The 25,824-nt window shown below is 42.0% G+C and overlaps 1 protein-coding gene across 4 annotated transcripts in view; it reads left to right on the forward strand.

Annotated features, from left to right (window-relative positions):
* The window catches only part of LOC139380717 (OX-2 membrane glycoprotein-like), a 29,596-nt gene extending 4,846 nt beyond the window's left edge, over positions 1-24,750 (forward strand). For all 4 annotated transcript variants that reach the window (XM_071123670.1, XM_071123672.1, XM_071123671.1 and 1 more), the window contains exons 6-8: positions 10,524-10,808; positions 14,994-15,098; positions 23,279-24,750. In XM_071123670.1, coding sequence (XP_070979771.1) covers positions 10,524-10,808; positions 14,994-15,098; positions 23,279-23,289 — 401 coding nt within the window. In that variant the 3' untranslated portion in view covers positions 23,290-24,750. The remainder of the gene's footprint in view (positions 1-10,523; positions 10,809-14,993; positions 15,099-23,278) is intronic.
* Positions 24,751-25,824: the final 1,074 nt, after the last annotated feature.

Here is a 25,824-nt window from a genome sequence, read left to right on the forward strand (position 1 = left end):
TCCTCACTGTCTATAGTAATGAGAGTAATCTATAGTAATGATACTAGATTATAATGCCAGCATACCTACCTTCAGGTGCTTGTGTTTTACACTGTGCTGTATGGGTGTAACTCAGTGTGAGCCTGAGTATTGCTTGATGTTTGAATCCCCAGCATGATAGTTAATATGATACAGACCTGACTGTGCTGAACGAACCAGACTGGTGAATGCTCTTTCACTCCATAGAGTACAGACCCTAAGGTGAGGAATAATATGATATGCTGCTATTGTGTTTGGCTGATGGTGGTCAATGTATTCTGAAATATTAGATTACAGCAGTGGGATGTTTTTGTTTGCTTTTGCATAGTTTCACCTAGTGAAGAGGGGGAGAACTTGATGTGGGTGTGAATGTATGTGCTTGTATGGGCTCTGACCTCTGTGTTCACTGACAGCATTCAGTCTTAAATGATGGAAACTATAGTAGTGACAGTGAAAGAGGCAGTATAACAATATGCAGCTCCTCCTAGTTTGATTACTGCTGCTACAGTATGCTATAGCACCGAGGTGCTCCCTGAACAGCCATATATTATATATGTGGGCTGGGACTGGGTAGGTCAGGAGTACTGCACCCGCAGTCAGCTCTGAAGGGATCGAGGTAGAAAGGAGTGTCTCTAGACAAGGCTTTTCCTGACATGGTTATGGTTGAGATGGAGAGGTACAGTCTGTAGGGCTGTGTAATTAATGGATGTTGCTGTTAATGACTCTTCAGTGATGAGGTTCAGATGGGATTACATCCAGGTGGATTATTTCCCTGATTTACTGTAAAAAGCATGAGACCCATAAACATGTACGCGTGCATGCACATACAGTACACACACACACACACACACACACACACACACACACACATATTGTTCATTTCCGTGTCAAATCAGTGTTTGATTATCATTTGTTTTCTGTCTGTTTGAAGTGGTGTTTGTGTGATTAAGTGAAACAGAAACCCAGGCTGGTGGTGTGTCTGCCTGAGGGAGCACTGCCAGAGAGTTTACATTAGCACTGAAGAATGGATCTATTAAAAGGAGAGGGGGGAGTAAATTGTGACACCCAAAGTCATGACTGTATTACTGTTTCACGCAGACAGTGCTCCCTACTGTCTCATCAACCCTCCCTCTTTCGTGGCTTTCACCTTTCTATCTCTCACTCACTCTCCATCTTTCAGCCCAGTCAAACAGCAAGGCTTTTGTCTCAAATGTAACTGCCAACGATTCCAGCAGAAAAGCGTGTGAGATGCCGGAGATAACAATTGTCTTGCACTTTCTTCACCACTGCCATTTCTCTCTCTCTCTCTCTCTCTCTCTCTCTCTCTCTTACACGTCTCTTATACGTTACAGCCTTATTCTAAAATGGATTTTAAAAATTCCTCAAATTCCCTCAGAAATAACCTTGTTTCCATAAGTATTCAGAGCCTTTGCTATGAGACTCGAAATTGAGCCTAGGTGCATCCTGTTTCCATTGATCATCTTTGATGTTTCTACAACTTGATTAGAGTCCACCTGCGGTAAATTCTATTGATTGGAAAGGCACACACCTGTCTGTAAAAGGTCCCACTGTTGACCGTGCTTGTCAGAGCAAAAACCAAGCCATGAGGTTGAAGGAATTGTCCATAGAGCTCCGAGACAGGATTGTGTCGAGGCACAGATCTGGGAAAGCGTACCAAAACATTTCTGCAGCATTTGCATTTATTAGGGATCCCCATTAGCTACTGCTCTTCCTGGGGTCCAAACGCATTAAAGCACTTACATTACATATAAAACAAAAGATACAACAGTACATCATAACATTATTACACCACTACATATCGACAATACAAAATGTTTAATACCACCATACAACAATTTCACAATGTGTCTCCTCACAATCCCCTTTGATCCACAAGGTGTATTTTTACCTGTTTTTTTATGATTCTACTGCTTGCATCACTTACCTGATGTGGAATAGAGTTCATTCAGCTTGTCAGCAGCTCTTACAAAAACAAGTAGTGATGAAGTCAATCTCTCTTCCACTTTGAGCCATGAGAGATTGACATGCATGTCATTAATGTTCACTCTCCGTGTACTTTTAAGGGCCAGCAGTGCTGCCCTGTTCTGAGCCAACTGCATTTTTCCTAAGTCCCACTTTGTGGCACCTGACCAAACTACTGAACGGTAGTCTAGGTGTGACAAAACTAGGGCTTGTAGGATTTTCCTTGTTGATAGTATTATTAAGAAGGCAGGGCAGTGCTTTATTATGGACAGACTTCTCCCCATTTTAGCTACTGTTGTATCAATATGTTATGACCATGATAGTTTACAATCCATGGTTACTCCAAGCAGTTTAGTCACCTCAACTTGCAAAATGTCTACATTATTCATTATGATATGTAGTTGAGGTTTAGGGTTTAGTGAAGGATTTGTCCCAAATACAATGCTTTTAGTTTTGGAAATATTTAGGACTAACTTATTCCTTGCTACCCATTCCCAAACTAACTGCAGCACTTTTAAGTGTTGCAGTCATTTCAGTTGCTGTAGTAGCTGACGTGTATAGTGTTGAGTCATCCTCATACATAGACATGCTGGCTTTATTCAAAGCCAGTGGCATGTCGTTAGTAAAGATATGAAAAATCTAAGGGGCCTGAACAGCTACCCTGAGGAATTCCTGATTCTACCTGGATTATGTTTGAGAGGCTTCAATTAAAGAACACCCTCTGTTCTATTAGACAAGTAACCATTTATCCACATTATAGCAGGGGGTGTAAAGCCATAACACAAGTTTTTCCAGCAGCAGACTATGATCGATAATGTCAAAAGCTGCACTGAAGTCTAACAAGACAGCCCCCCACAATAATTGTATCATCAATTTCTCCCAGGCAATCATCAGTCATTTGTGTTGTGCCTGTTGAGTGTCCTTTCCTATAAGCTTCCTGAAAGTCTGTTGTCAATTTGTTTACTGTGAAATATGATTGTATCTGGTCAAACACATTTTTTTTCCTGAAGTTCACTAAGGGTTAGTAACAGGCTAATTGGTTGGCTATTTGAGCCAGTAAAGGGGGCTTTACTCTTCTTGGGTAGTATAATGACTTTGGCTTCCATCCAGGCCTGAGGGCACACACTTTCTAGTAGGTTTAAATTGAAGATGTGGCAATATCGTCCGATATTATACTCAGCAATTTTCTATCCAGATTGTCAGACCCTGGTGGCTTGTCATTGTTGATAGAAAACAATCATTCTTTCACCTCTTCCACACTGACTTTTCGGAATTCAAAAGTAGAATTCTTGTCTTTCAGAATTTCGTCAGATGTACTTGGATGTCTAGTGTCAGTGTTTGCAGGCATGTCATACCTAAGTTTGCTTACGTTGCCAATGAAAATAATTGAAGTAGCAATATCAGTGGGTTTTGTGATGACTGAGCCATCTGATTCAATGAATGATGGAGTCAAGTTTCCCTTTTTTCCCAAAATGTCATTTTAAGGTACTCCAAAGCTTTTTACTATCATTATTTAAATGATTTATTTATGTTTCATAGTATAGTTTATTTTTATTTAGTTTAGTCACGTGATTTCTTAATTTGCAGTATGTTTGCCAATCAGTTGTTCTGTCAGACTTATTTGCCATACCTTTTGCCTCATCCCTCTCAACAATAACATTTTTCAATTCCTCATCGATCCAAGGGGATTTAACAGTTTTTACAGTAATTTTCTTAATCGGTGCGTGCTTAATAGTAACCTGAATAAGCAATTTCATAAATGTGTCAAGTGCAGTGTCTGGTTGCTCCTCATTACACACCACAGACCAGCAAATATTTTTCACATTATCAACATATGAATCACTACGAAACTTATTGTATGACATCTTATACATTATTTTAGGCCCAGCCTTTGGAACTTTGGTTTTATTAGATATGGCTACTTTATTGGGATCACTACATCCTATCGATGTGGATACTACTTTAAAGCAAATTTTGACAGCATTAGTAAAGATGTGATCAATGCATGTTGATGATTTCATTTCTGTGCTGTTTGTAAATTCCCTCGTAGATTGGTTGACAACCTGAACCAGGTTGCAGGCACTGGTTACTTTTTTATTTTTTTTCTTGAGTGGGCAGCTTGATGAGAGCCAGTCAATATTTAAATCACCCAGAGAATATACTTTTCTGTTGATATCACATACATGATCAAGCATTTCACACACATTATCCAGATACTGACTGTTAGAACTTGGAGGTCTATAGCAGCTTCCCACAAGAATGGGCTTAAGTGAGGCAGATGAACCTGTAGCCATATTACTTCAACAGTATTTAACATGAGATCGTCTCTCAACTTCACAGGAATGTGGTTCTGAATATAGACCGCAACACCGCCCCTGTTGGCATTTCTGTCATTTCGGTAGATGTTATAACCATTTATTGCTACCAGTGTATCATCAAAGGTATTATCTAAGTGAGAGTCAGAATATGAATGTCATCTGTTAAAAGCAAGTTATTGACTTCATGGACCTTGATCTCAGGCTACATATGTTAATATGGGCTATTTTTAGCACTTCTGGGTTGCTTGATTATTTGTAATGCTTTACTGGGAAGCTTATCAGAAGTAGACTTTCTCATGTTATTTATATTGGAGCTGATAGTGCAAGGTGAGCTGCACACAGTGGTCTTCCTACTAGGGCACACTGCCTCAGTGCTTTCAGTGTAACTCTTGTTCATAGGCTCATGATTACTGCATACAATAGCTGTAGGATCAACAGAGGTATCAAATCCAAATCTAATTTTATTGGTCACATACAGATGTTTAGCAGATCTTAATGCGAGTGTAGCGAAATGCTTGTGCTTCTAGTTCCGACTATGCCGTAAAATCTCACAAGTAAACTAACAAATTCACAACAATTACCTTATACACACAAATGTAAAGGAATGAATATGTACATATAAATATATGGATGAGCGATGGTGTGCGGCACAGGCAAGATGCAGTAGATGGTGTAGAATACAGTATATACATATGGGTAATGTAGGATATGTAGACATTATTCAAGTTACGTTATTTATAGTGGCTAGTGATACCTCTATGTAAATATTATTAAAGTGACGTTATTTAAATTGACTAGTGATACCTTTATTAAGTCCATTTATTAATGTGACCAGAGATTTGAGTCAGTATGTTGGCAGCAGCCTCTGTTGATGATGGCTGTTTAACAGTCTGAAGGCCTTGAGATAGAAGCTTTTTTTCAGTCTCTCGGTCCCAGCTTTGATGCACCTGTACTGATTTTGCCTTCTTGATGATAGTGGGGTGAACAGGCAGTGGCTCAGGTGGTTGTTGTCCTTGATGATCGTTTTGGCCTTCCTGTGACATCGGGTGCTGTAGGTGTCCTGGAGGGCAGGTAGTTTATCCCCAGTGATGCGTTGTGCAGACCGCACTACCCTCTGGAGAGCCTTGCGGTTGAGGGCTGTGCAATTGCCATACCAGGCGGTGATACAGCCCGACAGGTTGCTCTCGATTGTGCATCTGTAAAAGTTTTACGTGACAAGCCAAATTTCTTCAGCCTCCTGAGGTTGAAGAGGCGCTATTGCGCCTTCTTCACCACACTGTCTGTGTGGGTGGACCTTTTCAGTTTGTCTGTGATGTACAGTGAGGGAAAAGAGTATTTGATCCCCTGCTGATGTTGTATGTTTGCCCACTGACAAAGAAATGGTCAGTCTATAATTTTAGTGGTAGGTTTATTTGAACAGTGAGAGACAGAATAACTACAACAAAAAATCCAGAAAAACGCATGTCAAAAATGTTATAAATTGATTTGCCTTTTAATGAGGGAAATAAGTATTTGATCCCTCTCAATCAGAAAGATTTCTGGCTCCCAGGTGTCTTTTATACAGGTAACGAGCTGAGATTAGGAGCACACTCTTAAAGGGAGTGCTCCTAATCTCAGTTTGTTACCTGAATAAAAGACACCTGTCCACAGAAGCAATCAATCAATCAGATTCCAAGACCAAAGAGCTCTCCAAGGATGTCAAGGACAAGATTGTAGACCTACAGAAGGCTGGAATGGGCTACAAGACCATCGCCAAGCAGCTTGGTGAGAAGGTGACAACAGTTGGTGCAATTATTCGCAAATGGAAGAAACACAAAAGAACTGTCAATCTCCCTCGGCCTGGGGCTCCATGCAAGGTCTCACCTCGTGGAGTTGCAATGATCATGAGAACAGTCAGGAATCAGCCCAGACCTACACAGGCGGATCTTGTCAATGATCTCAAGGCAGCTGGGACCATAGTCACCAATAAAACAATTGGTAACACACTACACTGTGAATGACTGAAATCCTGCAGCGCCTGCAAGGTCCCCCTGCTCAAGAAAGCACATATACATGCCCGTCTGAAGTTGTCCTCTGAATCATTCAGATGTTCATTGGCAAACTGGGTGAAAGTGTTGTGGTCAGATGAGACCAAAATGGAGCTCTTTGGCATCAACTCAACTCGCCATGTTTGGAAGAGGATGAACGCTGCCTATGACCCCAAGAACAACATCCCCACCGTCAAAAATGGAGGTGGAAACATTATGCTTTGGGGGTGTTTTTCTGCTAAGGGGACAGGACAACTAGACCGCATCAAAGGGACGATGGACGGGGCCATGTATCATCAAATCTTGGGTGAGAACCTCCTTCCCTCAGCCAGGGCATTGAAAATGGGTCGTGGATGGGTATTCCAGCATGACAATGCCCCAAAACACACGGTCAAGGCAACAAAGGAGTGGCTCAAGAAGAAGCACATTAAGGTCCTGGAGTGGCCTAGCCAGTCTCCAGACCTTAATCCCATAGAAAATCTGTGGAGGGAGCTGAAGGTTCGAGTTGCTAAACGTCAGCCTCAAAACCTCAATGACTTGGAGAAGATCTGTAAAGAGGAGTGGGACAAAATCCCTCCTGAGATGTGTGCAAACCTGGTGGCCAACTACAAGAAACGTCTGACCTCTGTGATTGCCAACAAGGGTTTTGCCACCAAGTACTAAGTCATATTTTGCAGAGGGGTCAAATACTTATTTCCCTCATTAACTTCTTGACCATACTTGAGACGCAGACGTCTCAAGTATGCCCCTAGAAATGCAAATGCGCTACGCTAAATGCTAAATGTACTCGTTACAACTCAATCTTTGATCAAAATTCACAAGTAGGGTATTGAATTAAAGCTACACTCGTTGTGAACCTAGCCAGCAAGTCAGATTTTTAAAATGCTTTTCGGCGAAAGCATGAGAAGCTATTATCTGATAGCATGCACCCCCCAAAATGCCAGCACGACACGTAAACAACAGATTTTGCGGTAGCCGGCGCTACCCAAAACGCAGAAATAAAATATAAAACATTCATTACCTTTGACGAGCTTCTTTCTTGGCACTCCTATATGCCCCATAAACATCACTATTGGGTCTTTTTTTCGTTTAAATCGGTCCATATATACCCAAAATAGCTTTGTATGGAAGCTGTGTCATTCAGAAAAAATCATCGTTTTTAAACGCTGCGTAATTTTTTAAAATTAAAAAAGTCGACGATAAACTTTCACAAAACACTTCGAAATCCTTTTGTAATCCAACTTTAGGTATTAGTAAACGTTTATAATCTATCAAAATGATTACAGGGCGATGTCTTTTCAATAGGTCTTCACTTGCAAAAACAATGGCTTCTAATATCTCCCTCAACTGCATCCGGGTGAAGACTGGGAAACTGGAGGTCAGATAGAAGGATTTTCCAACAATTAATTCAATTGAAAATTAGGACAATGGCGCCATCGTGCGGAATTTGTATGAATTTCAGGCAGATCGCCATTAAATTCTGTTCTCTTTTAATAACTGGTGGAAGTGACTTATGGAAATTATTTTTAGCTTTCAGAGAGCAGTTTTTCTTGCGTTTTTCAATGAAACACACGATCTGTTATAGTCACAGCCGTGATTTAACCAGTTTTATAAACTTCAGAGTGTTTTCTATCCACACATACTAATCATATGCATATACTATATTCCTGGCATGAGTAGCAGGACGCTGAAAAGTTGCGCGATTTTTAACAGAATTTTCGAAAAAGGAAGGGGTAGAAGTAAGATTAAAATGCAAATCAATTTAACATTTTTGACGTGTTTTTCTGGATTTCTTTTGTTATTCTGTCTCTCACTGTTCAAGTAAACCTACCATTAAAATTATAAACTGATCATTTCTTTGTCCGTGGGCAAACGTACAAAATCAGCAGGGGATCAATTACTTTTTTCCCTCACTGTATACGCCGAGGAACTTAAAAGTTTCCACCTTCTCCACTACTGTCCCGTTGATGGGGGGGTGCTCCCTCTACTGTTTCCTGAAGTCCACGATCATCTCCTTTGTTTTGTTGACATTGAGCGAGAGGTTATTTTCCTGACACCACACTCCAAGGGCCCTCACCTCTTCCCAGTAGGCTATCTCGTCGTTGTTGGTAATCAGGCCTACCACTAGTGTCGTCTGCAAACTTGATGATGGAGTTGGAAGATTGCGTGACCACACAGTCATGGGTGAACAGGGAGTACAGGAGATGGCTGAGAACGCACCCTTGCAGGTCCCCCAGTATTGCGGATCAGTAGGGTGGAGATGTTGTTTCCTACCTTCACCACCTGGCGGCAGCCCGTCAGGAAGTCCAGGATCCAGTTGCACAGAAGATTATATATTCTTTTTATGAATCACATTTTTATTTGGCATACCCCTGACGGCATTGCTCGTTCCCAAGTTTGGGAATACCTGCTGTAGAGTATCTTCTGTTTCCAGAAGGTGTCAGTTATCTTTTTAAAAGTGATTCCAGCTGAGCTACAGTAATCTTTTAGACAGATGTGTAATGCCAGTAGCCTGCTGAATCTTTCACACCAACGGCCCAATGACGGTGCTGGACCTGAAATTATTGGCCGTTTTTAATCTTTTAATGCAAAAATCAGTTCTTTAAAATTAATTTTCAGATGTTCCATGCTAGCACTCCTGATGTTGTTTGACCCCACATGGACTACGACAGCGTCCGCTCCCAGCATCTGTCGTAGAACAGACGGACTGTGCTCCTGAGTAGCACAGGGTTTTTGCATTGGGAACTGAGATGTTTCTCACCTTAGAGCTGCTGGTGATGTTGAATGGGCCTCACGGTCTGATGAGGGTGGGAGCTCTGAGGATCTGAACCCGAGGTAAAAGCTACAGGAAAGAGAGACAGAACAGAGGACGAAGACGCAGTTACCTACAGATCCGATCTCAAATGGGAATGGAAATCAATAAACCAAGGTCTCTCGTTCAGCTTTCGTTCAGCGTTCAACAGCATAGGTGGCGCTCAGATGACGTTGTATATTAAGCAGCATTGAAGGTCCCAAAGAACACAGTCGCCTCCTTAAATGGAAGACGTTTGGAACCACATAGACTCTTCCTGGAGCTGGCTGCCAAGCTGAGCAATCGGGGGAGAAGGGCCTTGATCAGGGAGGTGACCAAGAACCCAATGGACACTCTGATGGAGCTCCAGAGTTCCTCTGCGGAGATGGTTGTCTTTCTGGAAGGTTCTCCCATCTCTGCAGCACTCCACCAATCAGGCCTTTATGGTAGACTGGCTAGACGGAGGCCACTCCTCTGTAAAAGGCACATGACAACCCACTTGCAGTTTGCCAAAAGGCACCTAAAGGACTCCCAGACCATGAGAAACAAGATTGAACTCTTTGGCCTGAATGCCTAGCTTCGTCTGGAGGACACCTGGCGGATGGTGAAGCATGCTGGTGGTAGCATCATGCTGTTGGGATGTTTTTCACCGGAAGAGACTGGGAGACAGGATCGAGGGAATGCAACATTTTGAGATCCTTCATGAAAGCGCTCAGAACCTCAGCCTGGAGCAAAGGTTCACCTTCCAAATTGCAGAGGAGAATGTGAGAAACTCCCCAAATGCAGGTGTGCCAAGCTTGTAGCGTCATTCCCAAGAAGACTCAAGGCTGTAATCGCTGTCAAAGCTGCTTAAACAAAGTACTGACTAAAGGGTCTGAATACTTATGTAAATGTGATATTTCCATTTATTTTTAATACATTTTCAAAAATGTCTAAACCTGTTTTTGCTTTTGTCATTATGGGTTATTGTGTGTAGATTGAGGGGGGAAACAATTGTATCAATTTTAGAATGAGGCTGTAACGTAACAGAATGTGGAAAAGTCAAGGGGTCTAAATACTTTACGAATGCACTGTATTCACAAGCTTAATGTATTCACACATTGATATCATCTGTGACATTGATTCTCTGCCCAAATGAGTTTGGATATCCTCTATATCTTTCTTAAGTGTACTCCGTTATTGACATCAGAATCACAAAACTAGACGCATCTCAGTGGTTAACTTGCTGTAACCCAACTAAAGCTTTTAGATTTTCTTTTGTGTTCCAGGTAATCAAAAATAGTCTCTATCCAGGACCTAGTCATAATAACAGTAGATCACCCACCTGAAAAACATTGATTCAGTAAACCCAATATTGATTTTTGGTTGCATCTGTGTCTTCCCCAGTACTGCCCAAACCCCAGGTGAGCTACAAGAGCACATCTCCAGGGGTTATTGAGGCCAACTGTACAGCTGTGTCCCGGCCCCCGGCGGAGATAGTGTGGAACGTGGAGAGGGACAACCGAACTATGGGACCCCCTGTGACATCACAGCTCCAGCAGGGGGATGGGACCACCCTGGTCATCAGCACCCTCACTGTCCAATCAGGGCTGCTGAAGGATGTGTCCGTCAAATGTCTCGTCCACCATAAGGGTCTGGAGTCACCCATCGCTGTTTCTATGAACACCAAGAGTGAGTGAGACACGCACACACACTGGAAGGATGCAAATATCTCCATTTTTATTTGCTCCGAGCTTACACTTGTTTTTAAGTTAGCTACTTTTGGAAAATGTAGCCTGACCAAACCAGACCAAAGCCAAGAATACTGATCCCTAAGGGATGGATGAAAATTGTCTGGCAAACAATAATGACTTATCGTAAACAGTGTGTAAGAGTTTAGATCTGTTCTGTTGAAGTCATTGCCAAGCAGGTTTAGTTTACACGCCCAAAGGGTCTCCTCCAAAATGATTGTCTCCCTTGATAAAGATGAGCAAAAAAGACTATGAAATAAATCATACAAATACTGAGCTGTATTGCTATTTCGTTTATGAAGTCATTTTTTCTCTTTCAAAAAGATAAGGGTCAAAATGATTGGCACCCCTGTTTCAGTACTTTATGCAACTTCCCTTGTGAGGATAACGGCACTGAGCCTTTTTCTACAGTTTTATGAGATTGGAGAACACATTGGGAGGGATCTTAGACCATTCCTCCATACAAAATCTTTACAAACCCTTTAAATTCTTTGGTCTGCGCTTGTGGACTGCCCTCTTCAATTCAAACCCCAGGTTTTCAATGGGATTGAAGTCTGGAAACTGATTTGGCCACTGCGAAATTTAGATTTTGTGGTGAAATTACCATTTATTTGGGGATTCTGACTTGTGCTTGGGGTCGTTGTCTTGCAAGTTTCAGCTTCCTTTCAGAGGCATCCAGCCCAATAAGATAAAAAATCATCACCATATTTTATTGTAGATATTAGGTTATTTCCTGCACAGGCATCCTTTTCGATGCCAAACCCACTGCTGGTGTACGTGACCAAAAACTATATTTTCGACTTATCTGACCATTGCACCGAGTTTCCATCCTAGTGCAAGTGCCATTTAGCAAACTCAAAGCGTTTTACATTCTTGGTTGCTCCCAATTAAGCCTTTTTTTCTGACAACCCTTCCAGAAAGCCTATTGGTGTGCAGTTTGCGTCTAATTGTAGATTTGGAGACCCCAATATGCGACACAGTTCTGTAGTTCTCAAAGCTCTCCCTCCATTTGGCAAATCTGACTACAATTCTATCCTCCTGATTCCTGCTTACGATTAAAGCTGGAAGCACCAGTTACTCTGTCTATAAAAAAGTGGTCAGATGAAGATGCTAAACTACAGGACTGTTTTGCTAGCACAGACTGGAATATGTTCCGGGATTCTTCCGATGGCATTGAGGAGTACACCACATCAGTCACTGGCTTTATCAAGAAGTTCATCGATGACGTCGTCCTCACAGTGACTGTAAATACATACCCCAACCAGAAGCCATGGATTACAGGCAACATTCTCACAGAGCTGCCGCTTTCAAGGAGTGGGACTCTAACCCGGAAGCTTATAAGAAATGCTATGCCCTCCGATGAACCGTCAAACAGGCAAGCTTCAATACAGGACTAAGATCGAATCGTACTACACTGGCTCCGACACTCGTCGGATGTGGCAGGGCTTGCAAACTATTACAGACTACAAAGGGAAGCACAGCTGAGAGCTCCCCAGTGACACGAGCCGACCAGACGAGCTAAATAACTTCTTTGCTCGCGTCGAGGCAAGTAACACTGAAACATGCTTGAGAGCATCAGCTGTTCCGCATGACTTTGTGATCACGCTCTCCGCAGCCGATGTGAATAAGACATTCAAACAGGTCAACGTTCACAAGGCCGCTGGGCCTTATGGATTACCAGGACGTGTACCCCGAGCATGCGCTGACCAACTGGAAGGTGTCTTCACTGACATTTTCAGCCTCTCCTCGTCTGTCTGTAATACCAACATGTTTCAAGCAGACCACCATAGTCCCTGTGCCCAAGAACAGTAAGGTAACCTGCCTAAATGTCTACCAACCCGTAGCACTCACGTCTGTAGCCATGAAATGCTTTGAAAGGCAGTTATATGGCTCACATCAACACCATTATCCCAGAAAGCCTAGACCCATTCCAATTTGCATACCGCACCAACAGATCCACAGATGATGCAATCCCTATTGCAATCCCTCAAAGCTCATCACTAAGCTAAGGATCCTGGGACTAAACACTTCCCTCTGCAACTGGATCCTAGACTTCCTGACGGGCCGCCCACAGGTGGTAAGGGTAGGTAACAACCTCCGCCACGCTGATCCTCAAGACGGGGGCCCCTCAGGGGTGCATGCTCAGTCCCCTCCTGTACTCCCTGTTCTCTCATGACTGTCCGTCAAAGCATGACTCCAACACCACCATTAAGTTTGCCGATGACACAACAGTGGTAGGCCTGATCACCGGCAACGACGAGACAGCCTATAGGGAGGAGGTCAGAGACCTGACCGTGTGGTGCAAGGACCACAACCTCTCACTCAATGTGATCAAGTATAAGGATATGATTGTGGACTACAGGAAAAGGAGGACTGAGCACGCCCCCATTCTCATCGACGGGGCTTTTGCGTCCTTGGCGTCCACATCACCAACAAACTAACATGGTCCAAGCACACCAAGACAGTCGTGAAGAGGGCATGACTAAACCTATTCTTCCTAAAGACTGAAAAGATTTGGCATGGGTCCTCAAATCATCAAAGGTTTTACAGCTGCACCATCGAGAGCATCCCTGCCTGGTATGGCAACTGCTCGGCCTCTGACTGCAAGACACTACAGAGGGTAGTGCGTACGGTCCAGTACATAACCGGGGTCAAGCTTCCTGCCATCCAGGGCCTATATATTCCAGGCGGTGTCAGAGGAAGGACCTAACAATTGTCAAGGACTCCAGCCACATTTGTCATAGACTGTTCTCTCTGCTACCGGAGTGCCAAATCTAGGTCCAAGAGGCTTCTAAACAGCTTCTACCCCCAAGCCATAAGACTCCTGAACATCTAATCAAATGGCTACATCGACAATTTGCACCCCCCTACACTGCTGCTACTCTTGTATTATCTATGAATAGCCACTTTAATAATCCTACCTGCATTGTACATAATTACTTCAATTACCTCTCCACCGGTGCCCCCACATTGACTCAGTACCAGTACCCCCTGTATATAGCCCCGCTATTGTTATTTACTGCTGCTCTTTAATTATTCGTTTTTCTTTTTGGTATTTTATTAAAACTGCATTGTTACTTAAGGGCTTGTAAGTAAGCATTTCACTACACCTGTTGTATTCTGCGCATGTGACAAATACAATTAGATTTTATTTGTATCTGTGGCCCTTGAATTTCCTTTGCCTCCTGAACCAACTTCAAAACTGTGTGTGAGGACAAGATACTGTACATATGCTTCCTTTTACAGCAAGTTTACCACGGTTCCAGTGGTTTTCAATTTCTTATTATTACCCTAGTAATGGTAAGTGGTATATTTATTTATATAAAACGTTTTTTTTACCCATTGTTGGATTTATGAAGGCCATGTAATCCTAGCTGTTTAAGAGCGTTGAGCCAGTAATCGAAAGATTGCTGGTTAGAATCCCCAAGCCGACTACGTGAAGAATCTGTCGATATGCCTTTGAGCAGAGCACTTAACCCTAATTGCTCCTGTAAGTTGCTTTGGATAAGAGCGTCTGCAAAATTACTTAAATGTAATGTAAATGTCTAAATGTTTTTGTTCTTTGCCTTTCCTCATGGTAAAGGATGACAAAGGGTTTATACCCCAGTGAAACAGGAAGCCATGGAAGGCCACAATTCTGCTGTTTCTTAAACTGAAATTAATTTAAACTACTATGTTATTACTGATTTTATTTTATTAATATGAATATTTAGGTGTGCTGATAATAATGACACCTATCTGTTTGAGATTAGTTGTATTACTTGTTCAACAAAATCTCTCTCAAAGTAATTGTATTAATATAAAATATTATCATTTCCCATTCTTTTGTTGTTGCATACAATATACCGTAGCTCAGTGTTTGTTTTGTTTATTTTTGTACTTTTTGCTCCATCTTTGTCAATTGTACCAATCATTTGGGAGGAGACTGTACATAATGAAATGAAAACTATGTTAATCTGAAGCTGTTTAAACCAATTAACATTCTTGATACTTTTATGAAGTTTGATTTGTTGCCAGATTTTTTTCCTCTCTCAAATCTCTCTCGCTCACTGAATCTGTCTCTCGATCCTGTCTCTCGATCCTCTGTCTCACCTGTTTCACTCTTTCTCCCTCCCTCCCTGTCTAGTTGGGACAGCTTTGACCATCCTGATCTCGGTGACCACTGTAGCTGCTCTGCTGGTCATAAGTCTCTGCTTCTGCCTCTGGAAGTGTTTCTTGCGGAAAGAAGACGGTGAGTGTGTGTATCCCCCTCCATCGACCGATCTCAATGGACAGCCATAAGAGTCCTTATCCAAGAACAATACTTTTTAACTCTGGCCCAGAGGAAAGCGGGAGAAAGGTCCTCCTCGGTTTCTGTATGAGAAATGTTCTGACCTCATTGACCTTGCTGGCTATTTTTGAGCGCTCAGGCTAATAGTTGTCACCACCATGATTCCATGCAGCTGCGATAAGGTTTTTCTCCAGGAATCAATCAGGGTGTGTTTCTGTGCGTATTGTGGGAATTGTGTAACTACAGTGTGTTTATCCTGTGTGTTTCTCTTGTGTGAGTGCTACAGTATATTGTTCCGGGTCCTTCAGTTTCCTGGTATGTTCTTGCATGTGTTGGAAGTTTTCCTGACTGCCTCACCACCTTGACATTCATTTCAGAGGAAGTTGATCTTGAATGACCTGGTCGCTGCTGTTTGGATGAGAGGTTTATGATACCACGGTGTGTGTGTGGCTGGTGCCACCCTCATAGTACAATACTACTGTTTGGATGAGAGGTTTAGTGTGTGTGTGTGTGTGTGTGTGTGTGTGTGTGTGTGTGTGTGTGTGTGTGTGTGTGTGTGTGTGTGTGTGTGTGTGTGTGTGTGTGTGTGTGTGTGTGTGTGTGTGTGTGTGTGTGTGTGTGTGTGTGTGGAAACGCCCTCATAGTACAATAGAAGATGGATCCGAGGTCATTATCACCTTCATTAATTGTGTGTGTTTGAGCATGTACAGTAGGCATGGAAACACCCTGGGATTTAAGTGAACCAATTGTGTGCCAGAAGGCAAAAGGAAGTGTGATACCGGGGGACAAAAGGGTTATGGAATTATGCATCCTTGAAAATATTGAACCTGTGGTTGGCATTTGTATGATTTATGATGCTATAAAGTAAAGAGGACCATTGTTTGCTAAATATAACCAGAAACGGGGACAAAGGTGTATCCATTCTTGGCTCTTAAAATTGCCAGGCATGACTTGTGAGTTGGAGAAATTGAACTCTGTCCATGTCCCTATGCTGACAGCTGTTTCCAGTCACTAGAGTAAATACAAATATGAAACATTGCAGCTGGCCAGATATAGCTTGTTTTAGATGCTATAGTTGGTACAGAGAACCAATACATGAAGCTACCATCCTAACTCCACATGGGGGGAATTGAGTCTGCTTGCCAGTTACCTACACTCAACCTGAAAAGCTACCGAGGATGGTAGGAGTGTCCATAGAGTCAGCTATGTGCCATACAGTATCTTTAATCTGAGTCTAGAGGAAGGTGTTTGTCCTCAGGCCTTGAGGGAAGCCAAAGTCATTCCGCTACACAAGAGGTGTAAAGCGGCCCTTACTGATTCTAACAGCAGACCTATCAGCTCGTTGCCTGCTCTTAGCAAACTTTTGGAAAAAATGGTGTTTGAGGGCACTCAATATGTACTGCCCTAACACAAATTACTGATGATTGGTTGAAAGAAATTGATAATAAGAAGATTGTGGGAGCTGTACTGATAGATTTCAGTGCAGCCTTTGATATTAATGACCATTACCTGTTTTTGAGAGAACAAGAGGCTTTTCAACCTCTGCTCTGAATCCACGATATGGCAATCTATCTAAGAACTCAGGTTTTCTTTCATGCAAGACTCTCTGTCAAACATGTAAGGTGTGATGTATCGCAGGGCAGCACTCAAGGCCCTTCACTCTTTTTAATATTTTTTTCAATGACATGGCATTAAACAAAGCCTGTGTGTTCATGTATGCTGATGACTCAACCATATACCTGTCAGCAACCACAGCTAATGAAGTCACTGAAACCCTTAACTTCTCTAGGGTAGGGGGCAGCATTCAGAATTTTGGATGAGAAGCATGCCCAAATTAAACGGCCTTCTACTCGGGCCCAGAAGATATGATATGCATATACCTGGTAGATTTGGATAGAAAACACTCTAAAGTTTCCAAAACTGTTAAAATGGTGTCTGAGTATAACAGAACTGATTTGGCAGGCGAAAACCTGAGAAAAATCCATTACAGTATCCATTGACTTAGGACTCAATTTGCAGTTCCTATGCCTTCCACTAGATGTCAACAGTCTTTAGAAATTGTTTCAGGCTTGTATTCTTATAAATGAGGGAGAAAGACCAGTCTGAATGAGTGGACCCTACCGTGTCGCAGAGCTTTTTCATGTGCAAGAGAGTGTATTTCTTGTTTACCTTTTATATTGACAAAGTTATTGTCCGGTTTAAATATTACAGATCATTTAGGCTATAAACAACCTGAGGATTGAATATAAACATTGTTTGACATGTTTCTATGAACTTTACAGATACAATTTAGATGTTTTTGTCTGCCTGTTTTGACTGCGTTTGAGCCTGTGGATTACTGAAGAAAACGCGTGAACAAAACGGAGGTTTTTGGATATAAAGAGACTTTTTATCGAACAAAAGGAACATTTATTGAGTAAATTAATGTCTTCTGATTGCCACCATATGAAGATCATCAAAGGTAAGGGATTAATTTTATCTCTATTTCTGAGTTTTGTAACGCTTTTTATTTGGCTGGTTACTGTTTGTAATAATTTGTCAACTGGACTATGTTCTGGGCTAGGTATGTTCTGGGCTAGGTATGCTTTTGCCGAAAAGCATTTTATAAATCTGACACCGTGGTTGGATTAACAAGAAATTAATCTTTAAACCTATGTAAAATATGTTTTGTTTTCTGCATTTCTGTATTTGAATTTGGCGCTCTCCAATCTCACTGGATGTTGGCCAGATGGGACGCTAGCGTCCCACATACCCTAGAGAGGTTAACGAGGTTCCATTCAATTCTGGAATAGGTGGCCAGTAATAAACTTATCCTGGACATCTCTAAAACTAATAATTATATTTGGTACAAATCATTCCATAAGCTCCTCAGCTGAATCTGGTAATTAATGGTGTGGCTGTTAAACACGTTTTGGAAACTCAATTACTTGGTATTACTTTAGATTATAATCTGTCATGGTCAAAACATAGATTCAATGGTTGTACAAATGGGGACAGGTACAGTGCATTCAGAAAGTATTCAGGCCCCTTCACTTTTTCCACATTTTGTTAGGTTACTGCCTTGTTCTAAAATACCGCATAATGACAAAGCAAAATAGGTTTTTATACATTTTTGCTAATTTATAAAAAATAACAATCTGAAATCACATTTACATAAGAATTCTGACCTTTTACTCAGTACTTTGTTGAAGCACCTTTGGCAGCGATTACGGCTTTGAGTTTCATTGGGTATGATGCTACAAGCTTGGCACACCTGTGTCATGACTCTCCTGTGAGGATCCAAATATCAGGTTGCCATGGATCAACTTCTACCAGATCCCTCACACCCGCAGAGGTGAGGAGTAAGTGATGTGGGGGTTTTGTGACACCTCACACCTGGTCGTAAACTTATGCAGCAGAGGACCCTTTTTAGCTTTTAGTATTGGAACGTTAGTTGGTTAGTTGGTGATTGGAACGTCCTTTTGTTACAAAGACTTTTTGCTGCCCAAAAACTCTAACGTCCAAAAGTGGACACTGGAACAATATTCCTAACATCCGAATGTGGGGAATGATGTGAGGTGGTCTATGGAATACAAATGTCGATTTCGTAATGTCATAAAAAAAATTATAACGAAAATATTGTAACTTGAACAGTATGCACACTGTAAATGTCAGGGTTTCATCCTTTACGCTGTGTCGGAAATTTCAAAGATTATGATAATGTTTTGTTAAGGTAGGAATGTGATTTTAGTTTTCTAATGAAATCAGTTTTTCATGATACTTTGTCCCAGTAAGTAGCCACGCTCGAGGGAGGTCAGAGTGTATCACGGTGACGGAAACGTCCCTTTTTTTTAACCAGAGTGTAGAAAGGATTAGTTGAGAATTAACATATGGGACCAGAAGGACTCAAGCTGCAGGTTAGGTCTCCATTGGTTGTGACCCTGAAAACCAACACGAGGTGAAGATGACAAAGTAGCCTCTCTAACAATCAATGTTACGGCTGAGTACTTAGAACAGCTACTTTCTAAGAAAGTGAATAAGTAGAACCATCCTGTTCCTCTCTTCAAATCATCGTCAACTACACTGCTCTCATCAGTCCACTGGGGATCATCGACATGGCTGATTTAGTTGTCTTCAGAGGGCGCCTCTTCCTGGGAGTGAAAGTGAACACCACCCTGTTAGTCTGCTTCAGACTTCAGGATAAGGACATTGTGACCTCTTGTGGACAATCAGACACTTACACTTAAGGGCTCGGGAGAAGGACAACGGAACCATTTCCACGAAGGCCTGGGTGCAATAGAGATAAACGGCGAAGGAGGACATCCAAACATAAATACATTAATTACTTCTTACCCTAAATGGGCGGCGGTTCGGGCAAAGTATAATGATTACTGTGAGTGTAGTTCCGAGTGTATAAGAAACTAAAAAACATACAAATAACTTCACAGATCTTCATTGTAAAGGGTTTAGACACCGTTTCCCATTATTTTTCAATGAACTATAAACAATTAATGAACATGCACCTGTGGAACGGTCATTAAGACACTAACAGCTTAGAGACGGTAGGCAATTAAGGTCACAGTTATGAAAACTTAGTAGAAAGGCCTCTTTAGTGTCCTGACTCTGAAAAACACCAAAAGAAAGATGCCATGGGTCCCTGCTGATCTGCCTGAATGTGCCTTAGGCATGCTGCAAGGAGGCATGAGGACTGCAGATGTGGCCAGGGCAATAAATTGCAATGTCCGTACTATGAGACTTCTAAGACAGTGCTACAGGAAGACAGGACGGACAGCTGATCGTCTTCACGGTGGCAGACCACGTGTAAAAACACCTGCACAGGATCGGTACATTCGAACATCACACCTGCGGGACAGGTACAGGATGGCAACAGTAATTGCCAGAGTTACACCAGGAACGCACAATCCCTCCGTCAGTGCTCAGACTGTCCACAATAGGCTGAGAGAGGCTGGACTGAGGGCTTGTAGGCCTGTGTAAGGCAGGTCCTCACCAGACATCACCGGTAACAACGTCGCCTATGGGCACAAACCCACTGTCGCTGGACCAGACAGAACTGGCAAAAAGTGCTCTTCACTGTCTCACATGGGGTGATGGTCAGATTTGCGTTTATCGTCGAAGGAATGAGCGTTACACCGAGGCCTGTACTCTGGAGCGGGATCGATTTGGAGGTGGAGGGTCCGTCATGGTCAGGAGCAGTGTGTCACAGCATCATCGGACTGAGCTTGTTGTCATTGCAGGCAATCTCAACGCTGTGCGTTACAGGGAAGACATCCTCCTCCCTTATGTGGTACCCTTCCTGCAGGCTCATCCTGACACGACCCTCCAAGCATGACAATGCCACCAGCCATACTGCTCGTTTGTGTGGGATTTCCTGCAAGACCGGAATGTCAGTGTTCTGCCATGGCCAGCGAAGAGCCCGGATCTCAATCCCATTGAGCACGTCTGGGACCTGTTGGATTGGAGGGGGAGGGCTAAGGCCATTCCCCCCCAGAAATGTCCGGGAACTTGCAGGTGCCTTGTTGGAAGAGGGGGGTAACATCTCACAGCAAGAACTGGCAAATCTGGTGCAGTACATGAGGAGGAGATGCACTCCAGTACTTAGTATCTGGTGTGGCCACCAGCTGCATTAGCTGTTGCTTTTTGATTTTGACCCAACTTTGTTCATGGACACATTATTCCATTTCTGTTCGTCACATGACTATGGAACTTGTTCAGTTTGTCTGTTGTTTAAGCTTATTTTCATACAAATATTTACACAGTTGACAGTGAGAGGATGTTTTTTTGTTTGCTGAGTTTAGATTGTTGATTCGATACATAAAAGTCATCAGATTAATGTCTAGTCACGTCACAACACCTGTATTTGGAGTATTTCCCATTCTTCTCAGCAGAGCCTTTCAAGCTCTGTCAGGTTGGATTGGGAGCATTGCTGCACAGCTATTTTCAGGTCACTCCAGAGATGTTCGATCGGTTTCAAATCCGGCCTCTGGCTGGGCCACTCAAGGACATTTAGAGACTTATCCCATAGCCACTCCTGTGTTGTCTTGGCTGTGTGATTAGGGTCGTTCTACTGTTGGAAGGTGATCCTTCGCCCCAGTCTGTGTTCCTGAGCGCTCTGGAGCAGGTTTTCATCAAGGATCTCTCTCTGTACTTTGCTTTGTTTATCTTTCCCTCAATCCTGACTAGTCTCCCAGTCCCTGCCATTGAAAAACATCCCCACAGCATGATGCTGCCTCCACCATGCTTCACCGTAGGGATGGTGCTTAGTTTGGCTGGGCGGCCAGCTCTAGGAAGAGTCTTGGTGGTTCCAAGCTTCTTCCATTTAAGAGTGATGGAGACGACTGTTATTGGGGACCTTCAGTGCTGCAGAAATGTTTCGGTACTCTTCCCAAGATCATTTCCCCGGCACAATCCTGTCTCGGAGCTCTACGCACAATTCCTTCGATCTCATGGCTTGGTTTTGGCTCTTACATGCACTGTCAACTGTGGGACCTTTATATAGACAGGTGTGTTACTATCCAAATCAATTGAATTCACCATAGGTGCACTCTAATCAAGTTGTAGAAACATCTCAAAGATGATTCATGGAAACCTGATGCACCTGAGCTCAATTTTGAGTCTCATAGTAAGGTTCTGAATACTTATAAGGTATTTCTGTTTTAGATTTTTAATACATTTCTAAACATCTGTTTTTGCTTTGTCATTATGGGTTATTGTGTGTGTAGATTTGATGAGGGGGAAAAATTCAATACATTTTAGAGTAATGCTGTAATGTAAGACATTTTGGAAAATGTCAAGGGGTCTGAATACTTAACAAATGCACATGTCCATAATAGAAATACTCTACCTTTTTGACACAACACTTCAAAAAGAAAGTCCTACATGCTCTAGTTTTGACTTACCTTGATTATTGTCCCGCCGTGTGGTCAAGTGCTGCAAAGAAAGACCTAATTAAGCTGTAGTTGGCCCAGAACAGAGTGAGATGTCTTGCTCGTCATTGTAATCAGAGGGCTAATATATATTCTATGCATGCCAGTCTCTCTTGACTAAGAGTTGAGGAGAGACTGACTGCACCACCTATTTTTATAAGAAACATTCATGTGTTGAAAATTCAAAACTTACACACATTTCTGACACACACACTTACCCCACCATGGGTCTTTTCACAGTCCCCAAATCCAGAATAAATTCAAGAAAGTGTTCAGTGTTATGTACAGGCGTTATCTCATGGAACTCCCATCTCATATTGCTCAAATGAACAGCAGACCTGGTTAAAAAAAAGATGAACCAACATCTCACGGCACAACGTCTCTCCCCTATTTGACCTTGATAGTTTGTCTCTGTTATGTAGGCTGTGCTGTTTTTTAAAAAATTGTATTCATGTAGGTCTGTCCTTGAGCTGTTCTTCTTAAACAATGTTCTGTGTTATGTCATGTTTTTTGTGGACCCCAGGAGGAGCAGCTGCTGCTTTCGCAAAATAAAGTAATAAAGTACCTGTAGTGTACTTGCTGCCCTACCTTTGGCCTCTTTCTGTGGGGTAAACTAAATGAACCTCTGTTTCATCGCTGGTTTTAGCATTGCCACTTTATGGCTCTATGGAGAATGGAGATATTATACACAAAGGATCATATGGGGACAATAACAAATAACAGTGGGTACAAGTATGACAGACATTTGTGGTGGAGAACCATGGTCAGACTGCCAGCCAGGTTTAGATGGGTTTAACACTGTATAACACGTTTAATTGAGCACAATATTCTGATCTTAAAATGAGACAGAATAAGTCTCCGAAATCTTCCCAGAGTCCTCACACAGTGCCAGTAAATTAGAGGGGAGAATTTGAGTTACAGTATGTGTTGATTGTCTGTGTGTTTCTTGTCTGTGTGTTTCCTTGATACTGGTTAACACACTTTCAGAGGCAGTTATAGGCCTGAAGTGGAAACTTGATTTAAATGCCTGGTTGGTCTCACTGCGTTATGGAGCCTCTATCACACATTGACCATCTGAACCCAATGACCCAGCACTGACTTCTATCTGACCTTGTTCATTTCATTTACAGTTATTATATAATGTAATTTTGGTCTACTTGCTTTAGTGTATCGTATCTCTCTCTTTCCTCTCTCACCCTCGCTCTCTCCTCTGCACAGATGGAGTCTAAAAGGAGGAAGTGAAACTCAGCCACTCAGCGACTGTTCCTCAACATTCTACTGCACTTTCAGAAGTGAAGCAAGTCCCACCTCAAGACGGCACAGAATACAATCTGTCGTGACCAACATCACAGGGTCACTGAGAAACTGAATCCATCAACACAACATCTTTTGTTTAGTCACAATGGTTCGTATACACGAGTTTGAAGTGTTTCAGAATAGAAGTGCTGATATGCATTCAGATTTCCCTTTTAGATCGTAATGAATTAGATAATTTTGACTGAGGAGACCTGATTCTAGATCTGCACACCCACTCAGACTATTTTGTGAATACTGGACAGTATGATCACCACAGATCCTAACAGATCAGATCTGAACCTAACCTTGTCCTCCGGCAACCCTAATTGTTATCCATATCTATCATGAAGTATTTTGTTCTTGTAACTGCCTTGGTTTCATTGTGCCATTTTAAAGTATGTTCTCAAGATGAATGTGATTTTCACGACCTAATGGACCGAGGTTGTGGGAAAACTCTGAATGAAGTGAAAATACATTTTAGTATTCAGTGATCCTATTGTCTTACGATACACTGAATGCAGATGAGTAAAGTTATTGTGTTGGATTTTACACTTGAATGTCCCACTTTAGACCACTGCAACGCAGCTCCTGTGGATGACCTACCCTGTTTGAATCCCCCAGAATACATTATTTTGATTCTACTCTTAATGTACTCTTAATTTATCATAGCCTCATAGGCTATCTGTAAGCTTTCAACCCCAGGGCCCAGATTCACAAAACACTTCAAACGCAAAGCTTAAGAAGCTTCTTAAGAAAAAAAACAGGTTTGTTAGTACAAATCCTTAAGATTCATGCTTTTCTTACGAACGTCTCATATCTTTTACAAACGTTCTTTTTAAGATGATTGTCACTAAGCAACTGAACTAGCTCGCTATCTTGCCGGCAAGGGCAATTTTATTAGCATACTTTTTACTGCGATAACTGGAGAGAAAATTGGGGGTGGGGGATTTAAAAACAATCAATACTGGAACTTTCAGATGAAGTTGGAGTCAAGTAAACATGTTCAATTGCTTTCATTATCTTATTTTCTCACTTCCACCCATTTAAGAGCAGGCTTTAGCTATCTCGGAATTAAGAACATTTCCAAGAAGAAATACACTGACTTTATTTTCAAGAATCACATTTCTTAACAATTTTCTTAGGAAGAAACTTAAGAACATTTTCAATAACTTTATTGAAGAATAGCAACTTTTTGTAATTTTTTTCAGTATAAAGTGAAGAAAAAATTGCACTTAAGAATACATTTCCTTTTAAAGATTGTTTTGTGAATCTGGGCCCAAATCTGTAGACTTCTTACACAGAACTGTAGCAGGGTTGGAGTGTGTGTGGTAGACTATGGTCAGATAAAATTATTTTATAGCCATTTGAGGATGAATAAATGTGGTTATAAGTAAGAATGTCAGCGTGTGTGTGTTTTCAGATCAATCAATCAAATGTATTTATAAAGCCCTTTTCACATCAGCCGATGTGTCACAAAGTGCTATACAGAAACCCAGCCTAAAACCCGAAACCGCAAGCAATGTTGATGTAGAAGTACTGTAGCTTGGAAAAACTCCCTAGAAAGGCAGGAATCTACAGTTGAAGTCAGAAGTTTACATACACCTTAGCCAAATACATTTAAACTCAGTTTTTCACAATTCCTGACATTTAATCCTAGTAAAATGCCCTGTTTTAGGTCAGTTAGGATCACCACTTTATTTTAAGAATGTGAAATGTCAGAATAATTGTAAAGAGATTTATTTCAGCTTTTTATTTCTTTCATCACATTCCCAGTGGATCAGAAGTTTACATTCAATTAGTATTTGGTAGCATTGCCTTTAAATTGTTTAACTTGGGTCAAACATTTAGGGTAGCCTTCCACAAGCTTCCCACAATAAGTAGGGAGCATTTTGACCCATTCCTCATGACCAAGCTGGTGTAACTGAGTCAGGTTTGTAAGGCCTCCTTGCTCGCACATGCTTTTTCAGTTCTGCCCATGTAGCCGATATGAAATTGCTAGCTAGTTAGCGGTGGTGCGCGCTAGTGGCGTTTCAATCGGTGACGTCACTTGCTCTGAGACCTTGAAGTAGTGGTTCCCCTTGCTCTGCAAGGGCCGCGGCTTTTGTGGAGCGATGGGCAACGATGCTTCGACGGTGACTGTTGACGTGTGCAGAGTGTCCCTGGTTCGTGCCCAGGTCAGGGCGAGGGGACGGGCGTAAAGTCTATACTGTTGCACCCACACATTTTTTATAGGATTGAGGTCAGGGCTTTGTGATGGCCACTCCAATACCTTTACTTTGTTGTCCTTAAGTAATTTTGCCACAACTTGGCAGTATGCTTGGGATCACTGTCCATTTTGAAGACCCATTTGCGACCAAGCTTTAACTTCCTGACTGATTTCTTGAGATGTTGCTTCAATATATCCACATCATTTTCTTTCCTCGTGATGGCATCTATTTTGTGAAGTACACCAGACCCTCCTGCAGCAA

Source organism: Oncorhynchus clarkii, chromosome 22, assembly GCF_045791955.1.
Source record: "Oncorhynchus clarkii lewisi isolate Uvic-CL-2024 chromosome 22, UVic_Ocla_1.0, whole genome shotgun sequence".
NCBI classification, from domain to species: Eukaryota; Metazoa; Chordata; class Actinopteri; order Salmoniformes; family Salmonidae; genus Oncorhynchus; species Oncorhynchus clarkii.